The sequence below is a fragment of the Folsomia candida genome, unplaced genomic scaffold (assembly GCF_002217175.1).
Source record: "Folsomia candida strain VU population unplaced genomic scaffold, ASM221717v1 Fcan01_Sc002, whole genome shotgun sequence".
Taxonomy (NCBI): Eukaryota; Metazoa; Arthropoda; class Collembola; order Entomobryomorpha; family Isotomidae; genus Folsomia; species Folsomia candida.
Genome location: NW_019091194.1, coordinates 13245243 through 13270714, shown reverse-complemented (window position 1 = coordinate 13270714; position 25472 = coordinate 13245243). Strand labels below are relative to the sequence as shown.

The following is a 25472-nucleotide window of genomic DNA, read 5'->3' as shown; positions in this document are numbered from 1 at the left end:
AAGTGGCTGAGCTTGATGATGATACCTTTACTACTGGGATGAGGATTGGGAGACAGCAAGAGATCGTCTCCCCCTTTCACTTACTGTTAAAGTGTTGAGGGCAGAGTCGAGATAATGTCTTCACCAGAGGAAGATAATCAAGTAGATGTGAAATTAGAAAGGATCCAGGAAAAATTGCATATTATCAAGCAACTTTTTCTCCCAGAGACAAAGGACGGGAATGAGATCATGGAATGTCCCATGATTCCAGGCAGAATAAGAGGAGAGAGGAGAAGGAGGAGAGCGAAGGAGGCAGAGCAGGGTTAAGATGAAGGGGAAAGTGGAGAAAGGAGCATAATCACCATTATTTTCCTTGGTCTCTCTTCCTCATCTCCCAACCAACAAACTCTGGCATATAAACCAGAGAGAAGTAAGCACTTGAGCATTATCCACTTGAACATTAAACGCTCAAGAAGAATTCTCCTGTTAGATTAGATATTACATAAAGGAATCCTTTTCTCCATCTCTGATAAATTGCCATGGAACAACAATTTCTTAAATTTTTATCTCATCCACTTGGGAGATCTTAAGATCAGGGGGTTTGATGGCTGTGGTTGGTGGTTCGCTGGTTGAAGAGATTGTGATGCAAAATTATGATAATGCTCTCTGATTTTGATTGTTTTTTCTTTTGTGTGTGGGAAGGGAATCCTTTCCTTGTCATCTACTGGGCTTTTGTTGGGCTAAAAACCTGCAGGCTCAAGTCGAATATTTTTTTCCTAGAAAAGTGGAACAACTTTCCTTCGATATTTTGGTGACCGAAGTATAATATTTATTACCCGTATGTGTGTGTGTATAACTTGAAGGATTGAATCATGGAAACGACTCTGATTCAATGTTCAGTATTCCGTTCCATATATTATCTAAGCTGTCGTGCAATTGCAAAACTCCACGTACAATTATGGTTCCACACCTTGTGTAGCAAAAACTCCATGCATACTGCAGACTTACTTATGTATGTACATACGTAAGCGGCGTTACACTTACATAAGGAATAAATACCATAAAGTACATGTACCACAGGCAAATTTTACTTCTCTTTCAACTTCATGGTAAGAATTAAAGTTTAATTCAGCCGAGCAAGTTTTGAACTCTGCGGCTCTGTGGGAAGCAATTATTCTTATTACAGCTCGCAGATGGTCGGGCTTTCACCACTTTTTATATAAGAAATCGCTCATCGCTGTCTACCACATAAATAGTTCTCTCCGAGTATGTAGTGAATGTTGTGCATTTTTTGAGTGTCTGTTCTTTGGGAAGTTATTATTATCTTGTTTGATGTTCGTGACAAAGTTGTGTATGTTCGTTCAATTTGCAATTATAAAACATTTCAGAAAGTGTGTCAAGTCGTCCAGAATTATTTCTCAGTCCGTGACTGTCCTCTTGTCTACCGGAACTTCATATAGATTGAGATGTAGTGATTCTTCTGGTGAACATGTGATATGTGACACATATAAATTATTGCTTGAAAATAGGACTATTGAAACTACAATATAAGGAACTTTTAAGATTTTACCAAATTATTTACTGTCTCAACCATATGGTCGTGATTTGATAAATATACGTTATGAATAGGCGAGACATTTATTCTTTTTGTTAAATGTCATTTTTATATAACTTTTTTGTTTGAAAGGTTGAAAAATGACTGTAAATTTCATCACATAAAGGGGAACCTCCCAAGTAACCTCGCCAAGTTTAAGAATGTGTCTCATGTATTTATGTGAGAGAAATTGTGTGCTTCCCAACAACGTATTTTGAACCAGAGACAATCGTGTATCCTCTCTTAGCTCTTTTTTGTTGGAAAGGTATCCATCCAAGACAGTACCTCCTCACTTTCCTGGAGTCATTCTACATGCCCAGAAATGTTAACGCACACAAGTCTAACAAGAGAAAAAAATGCCAACTTCTAGTGGCAATCAACAATGGGGGGAGTGTCCCAAAATTATTAATCATCATGAGTGACTGACGGTTTCTATGAATTTTGCAGCACATTTTTTCTCACAGCCCACTCACTAACCAACTCCAACTTTGTTGAAAGCAGGAGGATGGAGGCAGCGTGACACCACTGTGTTGCTTCATTAATTGTGTGCGACATTCTAACAAAAACATGAAAACCTCACACGTGCAATTTTGTATTGAATGCAAGACAAAGCTAAATGAATTGGCAAAAATGTACGATATTTTCTTTATTGTGCGTGTCGTACGGTTGATATGCACATAGTAAAATTAGGTGCTCCAGTTCTCCTGGCCTGCGAGATAGAGAAAACACCTCAATGGCTGTTGTATTGATTAGTTTATGGACAAAAACCACCATTCATTCCTCCACACTTTTAACGCCAGGCATAATTTCGAGTCACAAAGTCAACGACTGTTCTTGGTGGATTTATACAATTTTCTCGGGCACAAGTCCCGATCAATCAAATGCAGGGTTTATGGCAAAAGAATAAAGAAACCAAAGGGTTCAAAGCGAATAGTAACAAAAGTTACACACATGGACGACGTGATCAGCTACAAGAAACGGAATTGGTTTTGATACATTTTGCTGTACAAATAAATGACGATGTTCACAAAATCTCACTTCATATCTATAACCTATGACAATGTTCTTAATAAATACATAAAATAAGTTTCTTTCCATTGGGTTGAACGAAATTACTGTAGTGAAAGTTATTTACATGAGAATAACAAATAGTAAAGTGTCGAGTTACAAGTTTGAAAATTATTCTTTTCCAAAAGTAATTACAAATACAATGTGTTTTAATCTGTCCTGTTTCCTTACTGATAAAAAGCTCGACTGCCGGAGGTTGTTAGACAGCGTGGAAAAGAAGTCAAGAAAACTAATGTAACAAGAAGAATAAAAGAGTACAAATAACAAGACAAAGTCTGACAAAATTAAAGGGTACAACTTAAATTTATGGCTAGGAGAACACTCTAGTGAGTGTTTATATACGCATGTGACTGGGCTATAGCAGCACCTCCTAAATTTATATGTAACTGCAGGTTATCCAGTTCAGCCTGGAAAAGTTGAGAAACAAATATAAAATGTTTTGTTCTTGGTTCGTTGGTTGGCAGTTATACTTTTGCACATTCTTTAGTCGTCGGTCTAGCGGTATCGCTTTCCGCATTATTCATCTGCAATATAAATTTTGTGTTGTGTTGGTTTGCCGTCTTCATGTGCATACGTACTTATTACTATCATCACTCGTATCATAGATCTACATATGCTTGCATAAACTCTGCAGAACTGATTCCGCCAAAAAACATGTGTAGGTTTCATAAGGTTGTTTTTGTCCTCTATCAAAATAATAGTTGTCGAAAAGTTATCTGTATTATTGCTTCATTTCATGAGGAACACGTTACTTTTATTCCATGGCAAACCGAGACAGGCTGCCAGAGTTGCACACAAGACAAAGTCGAAACTTGCAGAAATGAAATAATGGGGAAGTTACCGTACATTATGTAAAGCTCCAGGTTTTGTAGAGTAACAAGGACGAGAAATAATGTCTGTAGGCTTTCTTGACAATGGCAATAAATCTTACACATGGATTTAAATAAAGTAATATTATTGTTTTGACCAAACTGCCTTAGCCTTTCCTTCCTGTTCAACTTTCATCCGCACAATTTTGCCTCCACCATTCCTTGTTCATTCAAAGAATATGTACGTAGAAACGAATCGCGAATCTTGAAATTCTTCTCCTGCTCTAAAGAAACCCTGTGTTCCTTCGTTTGAAATACTTTGCTGAGTGAAAGCTGCTTAACGCTGTAACGGTGTGAGCATTATTTTCTGGCATTAGTTTACTTGTATATATTGAAGATGAGAATTCTAAACTCCATTTGTTTCCTCCAAACTACACAACAATTACGTTATGGCAAAGTTACAAACTCACCCAACTTTTCTCATGTCTCTCTTCTCATTAAATAAAAATTTTGGTGATTTGCTTTACTGAAAAATTTTCTTTTCCTCCTCAAGATCCTTGACTTTTAACCCTTGGGGAAATCCTTGGGAGGAGTTCAACTTTTGTTGACTGTGTGAATGTTTAATGATGACAGGTACTGCTAATGCACCACTACACAGTTCAACCACGTATAATAAGAAGGCTATGGATATGTCTGCTTCTATACATCCTTCTCTCGACTAGAAAGGAGAATAACATGCTGCATCAGTCTGCATCCAGTTTTGTTGAATGTCAGTAAACCAGACCTTCAAAGTGTGAAGAAAGAGCTTTTTTCTTCCCACGGAATAAATACGCAACGAAAGAACGTACAACAACTGCAAGTTTAGACAGGCAGTAGTAAATGACATTATTATCCCCTGTGGCTTTCTCCGAGACAATTTTTCAGGGATGATTATTCAATTATTATCCTTCCCTGTGATCACGTTAGGGACGAATGTGGTGTTTTCAAGGTTTTTCTCGAAATATGCACACACTTCGGAACATCAGCGAGCAGGAAAAGGAAAGTCAGTCCGCACATATGTCGGTTTGTCAGTCTGGAAAACGGCAGAGGTGTAAACTAGTCATGTACAGAGTGAGTGAGTGAGTGATTGAGTGAATTGCGTTGATGGAGGGAGGGAGGGGAGGAAAAGAAAGTAGGGAGAAAGTGTGCACACCTTAATACAGTTATCACTCTGGCTGATTCAAGCAGCCAAAGAAATGCAGCTAGCCGGCTAACCGTCCATAATGACACCGTGTGGAGAGAAATAATTCAAGTTTAGTTCCCGCAATCAACTCTCTCAAACAAAACAAAAGAAGCATGAAATGAGCAGAGTTTTACAAATGATGTGTGTCGAAGTACGACCAACGTGGCTCAGCACTTTCCAAATAAAATGCAAGAGATGATGATGAGGGAGAGAACCAACCCTCCTCCTCCTCCTTCCATTCGACAGATTCTCCTTCAATATCAACTAACCAAACCAATTTCTTTTCTTGATTTGGATTCTTATTCCAGAAAAGTGTGGAACAAAAGAGTGAATGAACGCGCAAGAAGTGAAGGAAGAGAGAGAGAAATTGTTGAAAGGGTTCCAAAAGAAAGGAGGCAAAAGGTAATTTCATCGGACATAATTTGAGAGAGCGGCAGTGGGGATGGCGGTGGTGCGGTTGCAGTTAGTTAGCTAAGGTCGGATGAGCACTGCACTTTCTTTACACAGCGAGAGCGAGAAAAAAGTCAACTTTTCTGCGGTTATTAGAACAAGTGGAACTTTTCAGGAGTTCGACGTAAAGAGGAGACGGTTGGATGTTGGAGATGTTTTGTTTTCTTATTTTGGAGAGTTCGGGATTAAATGGTAGAGAATGCTTGAAATGAAATGGAGCTTCTATTTAGCCGCCTATCCATATACATTGATCTGTATTATGTGTATTGATATCATATATAATGCAATTATGGTGGTACGTAGATATGTATTCACTATTCTTGAGATTCGTTTACTGGGAACTAGCATGTGCTGCACTTTTTCATTCGTTTATCAAATTGAAGTCTGTGCAAGTCATGATTTCGATTCAAGCTGGTCTCATTTGTTACATTTTTATAAGATTTTGTCGCTTTTATTTGTCCCACCAGTCCTGCGTCAGTCTTGATGATCGTCTGATACCTGTCTGATTTATAAGGCTTCATTCTTTAGCACTGTTTGGTATCTCTAAAATATAAAAATAAATTCGTTGCGCGTCGTCGTATTTCGCTTGGTCAACTTCTTACCTGAATACTCTACTTTCACTAAAGTAAAGTTTACGAATGGTGTTCTGGCACACTAATTAAGCTTTTCTTCCCCACCATTGATACCCCACAACTCGAAGTTATTTCTTTTAATTGAATTTGTCATTGTGGGACTGTGAAACAAACCCAGTCTTGATCATCCATCATCCTTCTCCAGCCATAAAGACTTCTATTGTCTAATCGTTTCAAGGTTCAATTTATGTTTGTAGCTATCATTCACACAGCCTCATCCCATTAAGACAATCAGAAAACTGCTCTTGGAAATATTTCCATCGACTTTCAGTGTGTAGATTGAGAATTTTGCACTGCGCTGAGCCCATTTGTCCAAAGCAACGTGCTGTATGAGTGTGTCATCCCTTCTCCTTATTATCACATTTTCACCTTTATCCCACCAAACGACGCCGTCCTAGAAAACGGGAATAAAGTTGTGACGATGTAAATGCGGATGTCGAAAAGATGATAATCCAGTAAACTCGAGTAAGTTTGCAAGTGTTCCAAAAATATCGGGCTGGCATCAGGATACATTAAAGTATATACATATATTCAGGACGAGGCTCATACGGTGGTGGAAAGTGTGGTAAAGTTAAGTTTTGTTGGCGTTAGGAAGAACTTTGTGGATGAGGAAAGGACTTTTCTCAAATCTTGAGTTCTGTTGGTGAAAGGATGAAATGAAAGTAAGACTGTTAACTCGTTACGTCGTAGAGTGACTCTTGCTGACACCTTCTTCTTTATATAGACATTTCCTCCCTAGAACCACAGCCTTGTCCTCCTTGATGGTGATGGACATTTAACTCAAACTTTAGGCAAGTTTCTGTAGACAAGAAAGGAAACTAACTTGCATTGTATAATGTATCAATTTCAAGATCTCCAGCACACTTTCTTCCACCACTTACTTGTTCCCTCGAGGAGGTTATTCAATTTTATCCTCGGTGGCATACACTGCATATTCGCGCTCCGTAAGAGATTTTGTGCAACTAACGACTAACATCAAAATATCGTTGCAGCCATGTGCCTGTTTACTCGCATTGTCCATATTTGTTATCCACATTACATAAAGTAGTTCAACTGGTTATTCAGAATTAACTGAGATTTTACCCACAAAGAGTTATGTAATATCCAATCTACGTGAACAGCCATCGTGCACAAGTATGTACATACTTACAACTTATATAATGTTGATTTTACAAAAAAAATATTTTATTTGAGCAAATATATATCCATCCAGAGCATGTCTTGCCAAGCAATTTTCTCTGTTGCACAATTCGTAAATAACATAGCTTTTTATTTGCAAGTCATGAAAAATACCGCGACATAATGAAATATGCAGTTCATTTTTCTAGACAAAGCATATATGTTTGCCATAAATTGTGTAGTTTACTTTTGGAGGAATTTTCTTCTAAATTGACCCATTTCGTTGTTTCTCCAAACTTGAAACAGTTTTCGAAAAGGATAAATAATCCTTGCCACGTCGTACCTTGGAAAATAGAGTAGTATTTGACATGCAAGACTGTTTTACTTCATGAGTTTTCCTCCAAGAACACGCAGCCAACCGACACGGCCGATAGCCGAGGATAGTGACAAGTTGGACAGTGAACAACTCTATACGTAGTTGTTGCAGGAATCGGACAGGGAAGGAGAGTGTCCTGTGTAATGTGATGGTCAGAGAATTTTTAGAAGAAAGTGAAGTGGAGGCTTAGAGTAGGTCAAGCTCTGCAAAAGTATCTCAAACCCACGCTCTTCTTCCAGGAGTCGGTCGGTGGAAGTTGTTATTCCACGTACACAGCACAACAAACTTCTTTCGCCGGACTGGAATTTGTGATGTTGGACACTCAAAACTAAACTCTCTATCTCTTTGGTTCTATAGTTTCGTCTTTTTGAATCCAATGCTCTCCCAGGACGAAAAGTCTGGACTTATCTACAGATTTAAGTTGGTCGACTGGTAGTTGTGTTTTGTGTGGAAGGAATCCCTGAAGAAAATATGAAATGCAATGTGGTCTCCAGTCCGGATTTTCTGGGATAAATAGATACAGCATTTTTATATTGTGTGTGAGATGTGATGCGAGTTGGGAAGTGAAAGTGAGTGAGTGAGAAGAGTGGAGCACGAACTGTATGCTTAGGTGCGCTTACGTATAATCATGCTTATACTAACGGCAGAAAAAAGCAGCAAAAGTCACTGACTTTCTCCTTGAGGTTTACAAAGCAATCGATCCAAAGATCTGAAAAATGGGATAGGAAAAATTGAGTTGTTTCAGATGCAGTATATTGGATTTTATTTTATTTTCAGAAACTTTGATTGCTCTATTCTAGTACATGGGCAGATGACACATGCATAATTTATGACACATGCATCTGCAATTTATTTATTTCAAAACGAATACTGGAAAAATTTATATAAAAACATTTCTTTTTTAAATTAGTATTTTTGTTTGGATAACATTATTAATCAGCCAATACATCGTGAACATGTTTGTTCTCATATTTTCTAGTACTTCAAGAATTTTGGTGTATTGAAGGCCGTGTATAGTAAAATAATATCCAGCAATAAGTATGCACTTACTGTATGCAAACGATGATCTGGTTTCTCGTTTTGTTGAAGCTCTGGCACGATCCCTCCAGAAATGTAACTTTTCATTAGCAAACCTCGAACTGAATCGCTAACTAACTGGAAAGTAGTGAGCGAACGTGCAGATACATCTGATCAAGAAATGGTGGTAAGGGAATCAAAAGTCTGCTGATCCCTCTTATTACTAGAATTCTATGCTGCTTCGGCTCCTGTGTATGTATTTTGTAGGAATCCACAACCAAACCAAATTGCGAAACTATTGACTCCACTTCACGTTTCTCTGTATATTGTGAGACTTCATTCCATCCAGATCAACACGACTCGCAACCACAAACATGACATCATTTCAGCCTAAATAAACCACAATAAGTATAAATCTCAAATCTCCAATAAATGAAATGCAGAAACGCGTGCTCCCTTTCAAACCAAGTCCTCTAATTATCCATTTTGAATCTTGATACCAATTTTCCCAACTAATTACGCAACAAATTGCAAGGGATGCACAGCGACATACTTTATTCAAATTGGTGTTCCGTAACAAAGATTATTCATTATTCGTGTTCAAGATTATTCAGAATATCACCGTTAAATATTCTGTTGGATGGTTTGTCCATGAAGGCAGGAGACCGCAATACAGATAGCTCCATAGGCCATACGTAGGTCAATAATGATTTGTCTCTGAGGTACTTGACCTTAAAGTATAGCCAATAAACTCGAATTTTCTTTCACAAAAAGCCTCATTATGTTTTCGGATGGTCGAGATAAACTGCGTCGATACACAATGTTGGCCTGTTGTAACTTTTTCTATATGATAAAGTCAATTTAATAATAAAAGTCGTGAGGCCTTTCACCCTCGTGATTAGGGGGAGATGCGTCGGACCAGTAACAATGAGTATCAGTGCTCGATAAGTTATGGTGAATGCGTTGCACTTATATATTCTCCATCCACGCATATTGGGTGGAGGGGAAGGGGCAGCGAGTCGTTTCTGTGTAATGCAAACCATCAAAACAAAGGACGGAAGAAAGTAAATTCTCGAGGAGCCCATGAAACCCTCGTTTTCTCAGATAAAAGTCAGAAATCGTACTAACAATAAGTGAAAGATAGGAAAGGAGGGTAACTTGGGTAAGTATCAAGTTTACTTTACTTTCACCCGGTCTGGGTGTGTCTCTGTAAATATAAATGGGTGCAAGTGTATATTTCTTGCTTCCCAGTGAAGGACCGAGTTAAGTAGTAATCTGTCGTGAAAATTTATTTGCTATACAAAGAATTTCCTATATGTATGAGTATGCAGGGAGTTGAGTCTCTCGTCTCTCGCTTTCTCCTCCGCTCGGTGGTAAACTAGCTGGCTAACGATTTCTCAAGATGTATTTTTCTCTCTCTCACTTTTTCAGGAATCCAGTGCCGGCAATTCTCCAAATGCCAAACCAAAGACCTATTCAATGAATTGCATTGCATTGCAAGCATTGGAGGAAAGATATATCGACGCTCCATTTCTGTTTAACATGTTTCACCGATACCACGTTGTTAACCCCGAGCACTAAGTCCCATAAGGCACCTTAACCAGTTTGAGATAGCAATATTATCTTCCCAGCCTTATTGTAACTTCTGGCTTCACCGCTGCCGCCTTAATCAACGACCTAAAACAAGATATTTTGGACGACGTTTCGTGATAGAAAAATATGCTGAATTGGCGTTTGACACAGTCGGATGACGTACGACATCAATTTTCCTCGCGATTTACGACGGCTGGATGCATCGAAGCTAATTTTTCTCGATTCTCAAATTTTCATTACCAAGATAAACACTTCTCTGTGTGGATAAGTCGTCAAAATTGCTTTCTTTTGGAACTCGAATCGATCCATGGATTTTACTGAGTAAATTCGAATGCCAACCTAACCCACATAAAAATCACGAACTGGTTTGAACTTTTATTTTTCTCCGTAAATAAGTTACTACAGAAGTACGTATGCGTTTTTCTGATATTGTGCTGTTGCTAATTTAATTAAGAACAGACGTTGTTGTTTCTCACAATGCGCATTTCATGCTATAATACAAGAAGCTCTAACAATAATCGATCAGTACTTCATATGGGTCACTAGATTCTAAATTATGAAGATGTTATCAATCTTCATGCATACATATCCATTTCCTATCAATTTTTCAACATTTATTTAACACCTTCTTACAATAAAATCATGGCTATAAGATTTTCTCCTCCTGATCGTAAAAAATAACCGCTTTGAGTGAAAATGTATGTATTACATTATAATTTTATGTGGCGTGAATTTGTTGTCGTTCTGACTGAATGTATACTTCCTGTGACGAAGGCATAATCGCAGGCACAATCCATGTGATGCAAAGTTTTTGCAAAAGTGATAAGTAAACAGAGTAAGGAAGTTGGTCATTCTTCTCCCTCATTCTTGGTTGACAAGAGAAAGGAAGTTCTTGAGAGCGGGTTCTTGCTTCATCTTTATTCATCCACTTATGTGCGATCCTATGATAGCAAGCAGCCAACCGCATTGGGCATATAAGACCCTTCGCCCGTTCTTGCAACAGGATGGAACATTTGCCAGCTTCCCCTTCCTTCGACTCTTTCCTCACGGTTAGAAAAAGAGGGCGGAACAACAAATAGTCCCAGATGAGTTCCTATATGTCCTCCATTGTTGAAAAATTATGTCCGTTGAGATATGCTGATATTGTTCCCAGGAAATTTGGTTTTGGAAAAATGGGAGACTAATATTTTCCGTTCTTTTGTGCTGGTTACCGACTTTCACTTAAAATGTATGACACCACTTACTTTCATTGTCCAACACTCATTTTTCACATGTAATGGTGCTCCTTACATTGGTTGGGAATATATATTAAGCATTTATCTGTCTTCTAGTTAAGCTGTGCGGTGGTTCCTTACCTGCCCTACTGTTTCTTGCACTTGCACTAACCTCTTTCGAGCCGATAAATATATTGTGACCTAAAAAACATATCACATTGAAAGCAAAGGATCCAGTAGTTTTGTCCAAGGCTAATAATAAGAAATCTGGAATTAAAGGAACTTGGTTAAGATATAAATACAAGTTTTCTCTTGTCATGCTAGATATTGTACCTTGATGGTCATTTCTTCGCCTGTGTTGGTTTTTTGTACAGTTTGCAAGGATAACAAGACAAGTTTCGAGTATTTCTATCATGTCAGCACGCACTATGGACAAGAGGGGAAAACAATGAGTGTTTCAATCTTTCGTAATATTGGAAATGTTCGGAAAATGAAATGGAAGGTTGTACCTGACCGAAGTGAAGTGGGGTGAATATGTTTCCACAATAACCATGCATCATACATATGTTCCTGCCAACCCACCAAGTTTCAATCCTAAATCCCCCCTACTCGCCATCATGTTATCACTACGCTTGTGAGCATAAAAAATTATGGAGAAGCAGAACGAACAGTCTTTTCGATAAACTTTTCATCGACATGGAACCATCATCTTCACAAAATGAAAAGCCAGTCTGACTTGGTAATCATTCGCCGGCCGTCTCACCTTTTATGTTTACCAATTCAATTTCACCATCGAAAATCTCCCCTCTCCGCGAGGTAGTCAAGTCATCACACACACAACGCATTCAATTTATTGTGTTGGCGTATCGAATATTTCCCCAATATTGTATTATAACAAGCCGACAAATATGGGGAACGAATCCAATTTTAGATTTTTCTTTGCATCCATTATTTCAAACTTACCCTTCGCCTTTCGTCACGTGTATGTGGCATTTTAAACAAATATACAAACTATATAAACAACTTGGGGTTGGAAATATGTGGGGGTGCACACGCTTTTTTTTCTTTGTGGGTGGTGAGCTCTGGCTCATTGCATGCAATCGTGTCGATGTAAGCAGTTGTCAAAGTCAATGACATGCCTCCTACCTTCAATAAAACTACTCCAATGTGGTATATGTTTCGTTGTCTGTCGAGGAATTGGGTGACAGCGGATATGACATGAACTGCATTTGCCCATTAAGTTATTGGAATAATATGCTCTTTTCACGAGGGGATATTTTACTGGGAGCCTGATAAGGGGTGAATACACAGATATTGGTAAATGTCTCGTCGGTCAGAGGAAAATTTGGGGTGAAAGCTGGTAGGAAATAATGCCGGATCTGAAGTTGAGGTGACAGAAGATAGCTCAGGTTGTTCAAAATTGAACTTTCTTGGCAATTGTTAAGTAACATTAATAAGATTGGAGGAAATCAGACGAAACCGGAAAACAGTGAAATGGGCGATGTGCATCTTGTCGTCAAGATAAAGATCCACATCAATATCAAATAATGCACTTCTTGCACCAACTGCTGGATCTTGTCTTCTCAGACCACCATCACATTTACGACTCTTACAACTTGAAGGGAACAGATGTGAAAGCATTTCGTGATCTTGTTGGGATTGGACTGTTATTGACTTCTTCTTGGTACCCCACAAGAATATTGGAAAGCCACAGCGCCACAATGCACAGCGTGGTTACAGATAATTTATAACTTATTGTATCTAACCAGTCAACGAATATTACCAATTTGAGAGAACAATCTTGTCGGAAAATTCACATTCGTTTTCAGGATCATGGTCTTTTGATGGTTTGGCATTAAAGTGTTACGCAATTTGTAAAGGGTACTTGCAAAAATTATTAAGCAGTTTATTGATACACATTCGCGAATAATACAAATAGTACGAATGCAAATAATAAAGTAAATACCTGACTATGATAAATAATAAAATATAAGATTTTTAAGACAAATTATGAAAAGAGAAAATTGGAATAACAAAGAAAATGTCATGGGCTCACTTGTAAGCAATTTCACTTATAAGAAGAATGGACAGTAATAATGCTAAGAAAGGGAGAAATTCCACTGTAAGAAATTCCTCAAGTTGGCATTGGTGGGTAGCCCATAATTTTTCCTCGTACGGCTAATAAAACGTAAATTTGGTTTGCCCGTTGACTTTTCATCTTTTGTTATTGTTGTGAGGGTGGCGGCAGTGACCATCCATGAAGTCACGAGCCAAGTTTTCCACCCCAACAATAACATAATGCGGTGTGATACCATGACCATTCATCCCGCGGTAATATCAGACCATGCACTTGAGCTGGCTTAGAGCACAATTTTCCAAGACAACGACTTAGCCTTCCCAGCTCGTTCCAAGAAATGTGAAGGAAGTGAAAGTCTTGCACCAGTGGAAGAAAAATGCATCGCAGCGGCTATGACAACATATGCTGTTCCTTGAGAGATAATGGGAAATTGCTAAAAGCCCTTCCATGCCAGAACAACACTTTTCCGCTCTGTCATTTCCTAACATCAACATCTCGGTTTTTTATGAGTTCGCATTATGCTGTTGGCAACAAGGTGCATAAGATCACCTCAACAGTTTATGCCAGGCTGAATCTGTAGTATGCAATAGTTTTTTTGTACGGACACATTACTATCAAATTATTTTGTTGTTGTAATTTTATTAAACAGATAATAGCTTAATAATATAATGAATACCTAACTCATTACACTTTTGAGTTGTGCATGTAGTTATGTAAATACTTGTCTCATGCTAAGCATCTGACTATCTGAAATACGCATCTGCAACTCTGCAATGCTTCAAAATAAACGAGTCCAAGTAGACAATCTAATAAATTTGCTCATTTCGGAAAGTGTTGAACCGCCCACTTTAAGTTACGCAACAAATGTATTTATGTATATTGCGAAACGTATATACTTACATAGACGCAGTTCAAAGTTAAAGGGTAAACTAGTATAAAGCAGTTGTCCAATTCTCCAATCTTTCGTAAGTATTTATATAAATCCTATAAATAAATACCATAAATTAACACTAGTCGTTCCCCGTGGAGTTTAAACTAACAGTGTGGCCCTGGCATTTAAGGAAAGTTCCACGTGTAAAATTTTCTAATTATTCCAATTAAATGGATGCCTTTGTATTCACCTCGCTATGCGAATGTATGCATGTACTTATGTAGGTGGACATGGTCGTATCCTATGTAAATTACCGCCTACATACACATACTTACGTGTAATATGCAATCTTCATGTATTTAAGTATGTAACGAAATCGAAATCCAGCAATAAAATCCATGCACTTATAGTATGCATGTTGACTAAATATTACATAAAATAAGGTCCCTGCACAAGAAAAGTCCGATTATAATTATCACGTGCAATTCAGACCTTCCGAAGTTCTGATTCCATTACAAGAACGTTGAGTTCGACCACGACCGTGTCAACCAAAACTTGCTTCTCAATTTATCTCTATAACCAAGCAAGAGAATTTCGGCATTTCAAATGATGAAGAATGGTTCGGTCTCTCTCTTTCTCTCGTCTTTATCTCTGACGACAGTCCTTAGTTTTGTTCATTCTTTTCCATCATGGGCTCTACTTTTGCAACATCAGCAGTGCGTATATACCTATTTGTATGCCTGCTATACGTATGTACGAGCTTCCTTCCACAAGGCCTTGACTGACTGCCAAACTGGAAGAGTAAACTCGGCTTCAAAGCTGTTGTCAAAACCTCGTTAAGTGAAATGAATGGTTAAAATAGGATTATGAATTAGTCACAGGATGCGATGGTGGATTGCTAGCACGTTTATTGCTGCATAAGATTAATCATTATAAAACGAAGAGGAGGAGGAGGACCAGGATGACGACGACGACGATGGGGAGCAAGTTATAGTGAGTGAGTAGCAAAGTCGCGTCGACACAAAACCAAACCACACGAGACGAGAGAGAGGAAGGAAGGGAGCAGCAACGAAAGGTGGTCGTGGTGACTGGTGGAGAAAGTCGCTGCATAATTATGAACATTGGTCTGCTGCAGCTTTTAACTGCTAAATGCTACCCTCTTATTCGGCTGTGGTGGGTGGGTGGGTGATTACTTTGTGATGTGATGAACTCAGCAAAAAATATTAGGGAATAATTTTTTGTGCTCTGCTTGTCCTCATGGTTAACCAACACGAAACAATGGGTTTTGGGTGTTATATTGGTTGATGACATGACGTGTGGTTGGTGAACTTTTAACTTCCCCTAAATTAATTTAATTAATTGGCTGCATTGTATTAGGCAGTCTTCCATAATGTCAAATTCTAGCCATTTGCGTCTATTTTGTCATGCAATTCGTAAACAAATACGAACTCGTGATATATTTATGTTATGAAAAGCACCCACTGTCATCTAGCCCGAGCTATGGTAGATATATATTTACAATAAGTGTTTAAACTACCTAAGTTGGTCGTTTGACAGAGTTTAATATAGACCAAATTTCCACTCGATCGTACAACTCTCATAAATATGATAGATATAAATATGTAGTGCAGACAGACAGACATTTATATATACATGCTGGCTACGTAAGCCTTGCGCGAGTCACGAATTGAAGTATTGTATGACGTGAGAAATTTTTGCTGGCTGTTTGTGCATGATTTGAAGTACTAAGGGGCACCTTCAGTGGTGCGTAATAAGTCAAAATGACGCGTCTAACAACCATTTGCCACCATTATCAATAAGCTAATCTCATTACTTTGAGACCTGGTGCGATTCATTTGATTTTACGAGTATTTGGAATGCTAAACATTCCTTCATTGCCAAACATGGCAGAGCTTATATTAAAATTTCTCTACTGGAATAATAAAAAATGCTCGATTAGTAGTCAGGTTTACGAGTTGCAGACAAATTGACTGTGCTAAGTTGAACCTTGTTCTTATCTTTCCCAAGATCCAATTTACTTAAAACTTGTAATTAAATTATACTGCCGATGGATTGAGAAGTTTTCTAACCAACATTTCGGTTCTGTGGTAGCAAAAAGGATTTTGTCGTTCAAGTTTAAAAAAAATCACTGACTCTGCCAACCAACAGCCCACCTCTTTGAGTTCACCACCATTCCTCATAGATCTGAGCTAACTAAACTTTTAAGGATTTACGTCATTAGAGGTGATGTTATCTGATCCCGTGGAGATTTATGACGCTTTCACGCCAGACCTACAAAAGTTGTTACCATATTTTCCAACTGCACTCAAAACTTCTTATATTTTCAGACATGTTTGTAGGGTTGAAGTAGTTTCATGCAGGTCAAGATTGTTACAAACTCATCGTCATCATTGTATTGCTGATTTAGCTCTGAAATAATTCATGATGTTTATTCTAATTACAGTGCCACCTCAAACTCCTGCAATCTTTGATGGGACGGCAAGGGAGCTGACTGGCATTGCGGGGCCGTACAAAGAGGGAGACCCGATGACACTCACATGCATCGCATCCGGAGGTAATCTCATACGCCTCGAATTTGCATAAATGTTACAATTGCAATGATACATATATTTTTTGTAGTCGCCAAAACCATTTTGCTCTGCTACATTGTAGTAAATGAAAATATTTACTCTGCGAATGTTTACTTTCTGGCGTATAATAGGGTTTTGTCTAAAGTCAAATTTTAGTCAAGTGAACGCCTCCGGGCAGAAAGAGAGAGAGCTTACCTAAAGTGTATCGTGTTATCAAGAACCAAGTGCTTTTCCTATCTCGGTGGTTGACGCCAACACTTTAAATCTGCAACGTGCGAGAGAAAGGAAAGACAGAGAAAGCAGCCAATGGAATCTACTTGGTGCTCCACATAGACAGGCCAGCCTCACATGAAGTCAAATTTAACCGGGTCAAATTTATTTGATGCCGTACTAGGAACAAGCAAGGGCGGGACTGGGTGGCAGTGTAAAATTGATCGCATCGTGTAGGAAGTGCTGGTTAAAATTGCTCAACATATGCAGACAATCCCGAGAGTGAAAGTAAATCATGAGGGAAGTGCAGAAGGGGTTGAGTGGAATTTGGTTGTGCAATTTTCCTCTTCTTTCAGCAACCAGCTCATTCACGGTACAGAAGAAAGGTCGCGTTTCGCAACCATATTTCCAAGCGCTTTTGGATAAAGATCTAGGAATTTTATATCAAAATTCAAGCTTTCTATTGAAATCTATGTACATATGTAGGTAGTCATAAATACGTACAGCATTAGGTTATATGTAAGTAGTACTAGATTACAATTTCCAAGTGCGAGTGTTTCGTTGTAACTGTTGTATGAACCGTATTGCTTGGACGCTAAAAAATTAACGCTAAATACTGACCTCTAAGAATTTATGTATTCATTCCGATGCTAATTTTTTTATTCAATGTTGCGCAACCCCACATTTAGGAGAAATTATTTTGATCCTGCCGACCGCGAGTGTATAGAAATATTTAATGGTCAGGCCCTCCTTCCACCGCTGATAATGTAGGGAATATTTAATACGGATAGAAAGTTGGCGTTTGGATTCATTTGTGAGAGATACGCGTGAGATATTATCACGGTTGTTCGTGCCGAGTAATAGTTATGTGATGTTCTAATAATCATAAAACGTGTTTGAGACCCTTCCCGTTCACCTAGAGACTCAACACGCATTGTAAAGTGTTTCTGCCTACTTTGAGAGAAAATGGGAGTTGAAAAGTAGAAAGTGTAACCCAAGCAGCAAGCAAGTAGGCGAGAAAGTACATCTACGACGTGAAAGTGAATAAGGTTTTTGGTATCCGTATTTCCCAGCTAAAGTGTTTTCATGAGATTCATTCTGAGAATTTTTTCTCCAACCGCAATGGTTTATTGTTATCGCTTTTCTGTTTTATGCTGGCCAACCTGTGCTGCTGGTCCCACATATATGCGTAGAGGACCACCTCATTTTTCAAGGAAAGCAGATGCTATGTGCAATTCCAAATCCGCATATATGTAGTCGTACAAATATAGGCATTGTAAAACGGTAAACAAAAAATGCACCACTAAATCCGTTCCATTAACCCATAAAAAATGATAAAACTGCAATAATGGTATAGTAATAGATTCAAAATCCATGTTTAAGTATTTCCCAGTTATTAAACTATTGGTGAACCGATATCAAGATAAATTAGCCTTCAAAGTGGATACAACAATCAATTAAGCCTGAATATGAATACGTCCAAGGGAATTAATCATTTTCCGGAATCTTTTGTCCGATTTTCCATACATCACATGTCCTATTTATTACATGTTCATAGTACAGCGTAGCAACATTTAATAATTCTAATCCTATTCATATTGTGTGGCACAATGGATGGGAGAAAGTTCAATCCCCAAAGAATTTGCTTCCCCCTGGCTCAGATTCCTTCAGAAGTCATCCACCATGCAACCAACGGGGTTAGTCCCCAGTTTAGCAAGGGATCAAGTAAAGTGGTGTGGCATTGAATTGAAGCAATATAGTTCGCCGTTTAAGTTATTGTGATCTGTGGGAAGAGGTTATTTGTTCAGCGGATTACGTAGTTTCCATCTACAAGGCAAAGCAGAGAGAAAGCATAAGCCGACATTACAATACTTCACTGCTGGCCTCGTAATAACACAAGTTCTCGGCTGTGGAGGCGCATAATGGAGGAGATGAATTCGGGGTGAACAAAGGCTCCCACCTCCACAACGCTGTCCAATTGACACTTGATTAGATTTAGTGAAATATTTATGGGGATATTTAATTGCTCTCCCTGCATTGAGTTCACATTCTTCCCATCTTTCTCTCTCGCTCGCCTTTGTATTTCTCCTCCGAGAGCAAAACTACAAACAAATAGGTGACTTATACTGTTTGCTTGATTCGAGTCAAAAGCAGTTTGGCTGAAGCCCCTGCCAGCCAACGACCACTACGAGCACTCAAGAATTCGGGCGGTTTAGAGCTCCAAGGAGAAAGTGAAGCAGACAATGGATTCAGATTCCGGAATTTCTTCTAATGTTTACGAGTGTTGAGAACTGAACTGAACATTTTGCATCTTAAATTTTGTCCCTTTCTTGTTACGTGCGTACATACTTATATAAGTGCATACTTGGCTCTCTCAATCCGCGGACCTCGCGTTATTATTTGGCATAGTTGCAATTCTTGAAGAGGAACGCATATTTTTCGCCAATTATGCTCACAATGCGACAAGACAAAAATCGTACCATGTATGAACATACCTATTTTCGTGTTGTAATACAAATGGGTGAATATGTTAGCTGTTTATTGATCATTAGGTTAAACTAATAAATACATACGGTCTCATTTATTATCAATAGATCGTCGATAGAAGTAGTAGATCGCTGATTCACCAATTACAAAAGGAAATACCTCGAAACACTGACTGCGAAGGAGTCACACATTTAAAATTCTAACCTTCCCATTTTCCTTATGTTGCCATATATTTGACCTATTTGTTTGCTGCAACCGGACTATGCATTGTTAGCATTCCTAGTTTTATTGCTAAAGTAAATGCAATCTTTGTCCAGTAACGTTGCTCACCAGGTTCAATGTAGAAAGTGGAACATCTTGCATTTTATTTTATTAGCCCATCACAGTTGTCACCACTTTAGTATTAGTAATTTCATGAATAATAATACAATCAATCAGCTTGATTAAATAGATTGGCGTCGTCTTCTGTCTTGTCATTCATTCTTCGCTTGTTCTCTGCTTCTTTCATTAATATTCATGTGATGGTCCGCGTTCCATCACTAACTGGGTTCTGCCTCCAGAACCCATGGCAGAAACGATGGCGTTGTCCCTGCTCAGCTGCGAGCAGCCAAGTTTCTAACGAGCTTTCATAGTTCCAATTTTAAAGCAAAACGACGCTTTATCAAAATGTAAAATTGTACACTGTCCCAAATTGTGTGCTACATATACTCGGAACATGGAACATGGGAGGTTGTCCTATTTGGCTGTCATCTATATGGACTTTATGGGGTTGAGATTTGACTGAGGGCTGCTTTGACATAATATGGGCTGTCGACATCCCAACTTACCCACAGCCGGCAACAGCATTAATATGTGTGTGAGCCATGCATTGAATTCCGCATTATTTGTCTGTATCGCACCGGTCAGTCCTGTAAAAGATTGATGAGGGAATTATTCATTAAGCTTTTCATTGCTGAGGAGAGAGAGGGAACGAGAGAGTCGAGGTTTTGATAATTTATTGCCTTTCCCAACACAGGAATAACGAATCACTTTAAATCTGCCTGATGCTCATTGAATATTTATGTTCCGTGTTTCATAGGTCGACCACCACCAAAGGTTACCTGGTGGCGAGGAGGATCCCTAATCGATTCTTCGGATAAAGTGGTACGTAACATATTACTTCATATGTCGGTCAGTAATTTCATGCATTTATAATAAGAAACATTATGACGACCCGATTTTGGTCTACGTTGTATGTTATCAAGCTTTAAATTTCAAGATATTTTGAATCACAATGACGTAAGTTTCGTGCATTGAATGCTTTCTCTTTTTATAGATTTCTTCTGACGGAGCAACACAAAACACAATGACGGTGGACAAACTCTCGAGGTCAGACTTACGCGCAATTTTCACTTGCCAAGCCAGCAACAACAACATGAGCGAACCAGTCTCGGCGTCAGTTCAGGTGGAAATGTATTGTAAGTCATTTCAAATTCAAGTTATTACGAAATTTGGGAGAAGTGTTCATTCCCTCAGTTTTAATGTCTCCGTAAATATTTGAAGCTAAGAAATTGAGTAAGATTGATCTGGTCCTATTTTACCAATGTACCCGCTATCTAACGAAGTACAGTCTGTACATATATTTCGTTCGTGTATATACCACGGGAACTATAATGAGAGAATGTATGTATAGGAATGAGTTGCTTCATTCATCCTCCTCCATCATTCCATCATCCACTCAATTTCTACAGTTTCCCTTGTTCCTGCCCTGCTGATAGTGAGCAGAAGGAGCTGTTAGACGTTCAATTAAGTCAAAATCAGACTGCCTTGACTTGGCAGACGAGCAAAGTCAACCAGACTCCAGACTGTATGAATAATCAGTTTAGATAGTAATAAAGTTATAATGGTTCCGAATAGTCTTTTGGTTTGCTGAGCTTTCTCCTTCCGTTTATAAATTATTCACTCGAAGCAAAACCCAAACCTTACCGCAGCAGACTGATTGCGACTGTACCACGACTACTTCTACTACCGCTCCCATTCCGCCAGATCCGACTTTAATTCTGCATTTTCAAATCCATCCATAAACCAGGAAGGAGGAACAGAATAGTAGGCTTCGTACTTCCAGGACTATGCATTCGACGTATATACATTTACTTGCACCACCGTATTTTGTAATAGGAACAGAATTAAAGCCTGTCGAACAAACCATTCTCTCCAATTTCAAGGGAAGCAGCCACAAGAAAGTGAAGCTGTTAGGAGAACATAATAAAGTACTGGTTTAGGCCTCTGGCATAGCAGTTCAAAGTTTATTAAACCGTTGTATATTAAACTATTGTGTAAGTTGACACCTGATTAGTTGCAGTAATGTACAAAGTTGATGAACATACAGAGCGCACACAAAGGTACAAGTTCTTGCAGTATGAATAAGGTCGTCTTCTTTTCAGCGCAAGTAAAGAGGACGAACTGTACGGGATGCGGAAGACGGGTATTCATATTTCCACTACAACGTTCTTTACGCCGCCACGTGTTGTGAAACTTGCAAAGAAGATAACGTTGGCCTGAAAGGGGAATAATGCAGCAGAGAAATATCACAGCCAAAAATCTGGCACATTTGTGTATACACACATTTCCACACGCACTGCATGAATAAGCAGATGATACGACAAGTGGGAGTTTTCTCTCCTTTGCAGATTGACGGAAGGAAGGGAGATGAACAACATTTATGAAATATTGCTTTGGCATTGCCACATTATACGAGAATTTTCCCACTCTTTACGTTTTCATTGTCCAACGAATCATTAATTTGAAGCGAAGACGCCTATCATTGAAAGACACATTTGTCTTGTCCTTCTTCCTCCATCCTTCGTCTCCCTTTATCGTCTATTCTTCTGCAAGAATGCCATTCAAGTCAGAGAGGTAACCAGTGGGTTACTAAAATTTAAATTGATTCCTCAACAAGGACTGACTGAATCCAGCTACCAACCAACACGACCAACCGACACTTGAGTTGAGACACGAAAGTAAACTGTCTCTGAGAGGCAATGGCAATTGCAAATCAAATTGGAATGAAGCAAATCTTACACTTGAGTTTCTAGAGTTGGTTGACAGTCTGTGTAGCAAGAGTAGCGTTTGGCTCGGGGACTAGCTTAGCGTCTTGATTTTGTTTGGCAATGTAGTCAGTCACCGTCGCCGCGCCGGAGTCGTTCTTATTATCTTATTCACGAGTAAGTCAAATCGTCAAGGGTTTTTCATCCTTCATTATCTTAGATTTAACTCCAGATTGCAGTGTCTCAATGATGTGCTATGCCGTGGATGGTGCAGATGGTTGCGGCAGTTGTCACAACGCCGCTTCATTAGTTGACTTGAGTTGCTTGGCTATAATGCAGGGAAGAAGGTGAAGTATGAAGGAATAAGAAGGACATGACGATGGCTGTGGTCTTGGCTTGACAACCGCCTGTTTTGTCGTCAATAAAGCATTCGCATTTCGAAAGAAGACAGTTCCATGAATAGATTTTGAAAGGGGAGTAAACGGATTGACGGTTAAAAGGATCGTCAAAGTGAAATGAATCAGTTATAATGAAGTGAAAAGAAAGGCCGTGAATATTCTTCTGCTGCTGCCATATTTATGTTGGAATCGAATATATTATCACTTACTTATTTGCCATCATTTATTTGCATGGCATAACAAACCGTATATTGTTTGAATATTTTTGACAAATTATTTTGGAGCCTCCTCCTTCTCCGCTGTTTATTCTCGTATCACCAACTCACATATTTGTTCACGCACAAAAAACCTCGCAAAATATACTTTTAGATTTTGCAATGTCAGCTTACGCTATATATCTCATGGAAACTATGTGGAAGTAAAAGTTCAAAATGACACCGATCAAGACTTTTATGGACTTCATTTCCAGCAAGGGTTCCATTCTACCGATAGAATTGGTTTGGCTGCTCATGTGATAGCGTCAATGTAGTTATACGACTTTGCAACACTTTCAAGTGCGAATGCAATGCAATGAGACCGACCCACACACACGCGGAGACGAGGGCACGAGACTTAAGATAATATCCTCATTTACTGTAATAGCAATGAAATAGAAATGGGTAATGGCGAATGGTAATGTCACACTGATCACAAATAAGTCCTGGACCAAACCAACGAGGTGAGATGTGCAACTTTTTTGTAGGACTACTGCAAGTAATGACATTTAGAATAATGGAAAAAGTCAACTTGTGCTCGTGCAAACTTTGGTGTGGAATGAGCTTCCCATTTCACCTATTGCACAAATGACAGTGGTGGGAAGAGAAAATGTTTTCACATATCAATTCCCCGACACCAGCAGCAGCAGAGAGTCAGGGAACTTGAAACTCGATGAACAAGGATTTTATTACGTGTACGAAACTTAAAACAGAGCCCCAGATGAATGTATCCACAAGGAGAAAAACAACAGTTTTGTCAGTGTTACGAAAACTTTGGAAAAATCATTAATAAATTAACCAACTCGTTGTGTACTTGTTTGTACAGCAAAGTTTATAGGGACTCATTGAGCAAAGACTTTGCAAAAGTTATTTATACAACACGGAGATATCTACGTATACAAATGCGTGAAGAAGATAGCAATTGTGTTTGTCTGCTGGCCTGCATTTGTTTATTAAATTAGTAATGAGTCGTTACTAATGAATGACAATTAGGTCAAACATTGATTGTACCAGAAACTTTGCCCATTGTACACTATCATAAACTCGGGTTATGCAATCGTGAATGCATAACATCTAAAAGTCTTTAGTGCACCTTCCAAATCTGAATTGGTCTAAAAAGGAGACGTCTGAGAAAGGACGGGACGAGATGAGCTTCGGAGGGGATACGTTAGCAAGTAAATACGAAGTAAGCTTTACTGTGGGTCGGGTGGTGGTGGAAGGAACGAAGAAGACGCAAATTTCTCGTAGGTTGATTGTTATTGCGTTCTTCCGCTCTCATGGCTGCACGGTGGAAAAAGACAAAGATGTTTCCAATTTGTGAATTTGGCAATATTTGCGTATCTATAATGCTCAACGAGCCGTGCATCCACCTTCTCATCTTCTTCTTCCTCTCCTGTTTGTGGTTTCTTCGCTTGGAGCAACTTTCTCTTCTTGCGGAATGAGGTTAGAGCATAGCCAAAGTCCCGAGTTCTTGTGCACTCCTCTACAAAAATAGCGCAGATTGAATTCACGGGGTCGGTCCTTACGCCTTCTCTCCCTCGCTCCGTCCGTACTCTTTGTATTGTTGATTTGAAATTTCGACCTGTGCAGAGGTGAATTGGATGAACCTCGTCGACTTTCTCTGCCATGTTCTCTCTCCTGCTCGGCTCTTGTTCTGTATAATATTTGTTTTCGGTTTCCCCCGCCCTTCCATTGTTTTCCTTGTTTCTTCTTTCATCCTCAAAGGGTCGGGGCAAGTGTGTCTTTTATTTTATTAGAATTGGTTGGAGAAAGTTTTTTGTTTAGTTAAGGAGACCAGGCAGAACCACAGCTGTCCCGACTCTTGTATTTTTATTTTATGAGGAGTGAGCAAGCAAACGAAAATCTGTGGAGCGTTCTTCTCGCCATCGTCGTCGCCCCCGTACTTTGCTCCTGAACAGACTGACTGGTGGTTTGTTTGGCTTGGGTGAAAGTGGGTGGTGTCCTCTTTGGCAAGTTCAATTCGGCCATGGTAAATTTCTTACGCTGTATGTACATACTTAGCTCCATGACGGCTGTTACTGTTCCTCACACTCTCCACCACTTGCTGTTAGTCACTTTGTTACGTCGGAGTACAGATAAATTTTGATATTTGATATTTAGCATGATTTATTTAATCCAAAAAAGAGTTTTAAAAACACATAATTTTCATTATAAACTTGTCAGACCCCATTGCACATGGGAAATTACCTGATCAAGCCAGGAATAAATGTTACTCAACTAGTAGTATTTACAATTATGTTCACATGAAAAATGCATAGTGTGAAAAGGGCGTGGTTTTATTTCTCCAAAAATTTCATGAATATTACATCTTTTTAAAACTGAAAGGGAGACATTTTTCATCATACTTATGGAAAAGTTTGTTTATTATACAATCGCCGCCATCAGCTTGTTTTTTACCATGAGGTTTAATTTGGCTCATCCTCGTCAAAATCATCTCCTTACATAACCTTATATTCGTGTTTGA

General features: G+C 38.8%; 1 protein-coding gene across 2 annotated transcripts in view; it reads left to right on the top strand.

Annotated features, from left to right (window-relative positions):
• LOC110843470 (nephrin) overlaps positions 1–25472 on the top strand; it is a 99051-nt gene that overhangs the window by 51561 nt on the left and 22018 nt on the right. For both annotated transcript variants that reach the window (XM_022089435.2, XM_035848723.1), the window contains exons 7-9: positions 16486–16596; positions 20388–20452; positions 20625–20766. In XM_022089435.2, the coding sequence (XP_021945127.1) occupies positions 16486–16596; positions 20388–20452; positions 20625–20766 (318 nt within the window). The remainder of the gene's footprint in view (positions 1–16485; positions 16597–20387; positions 20453–20624; positions 20767–25472) is intronic.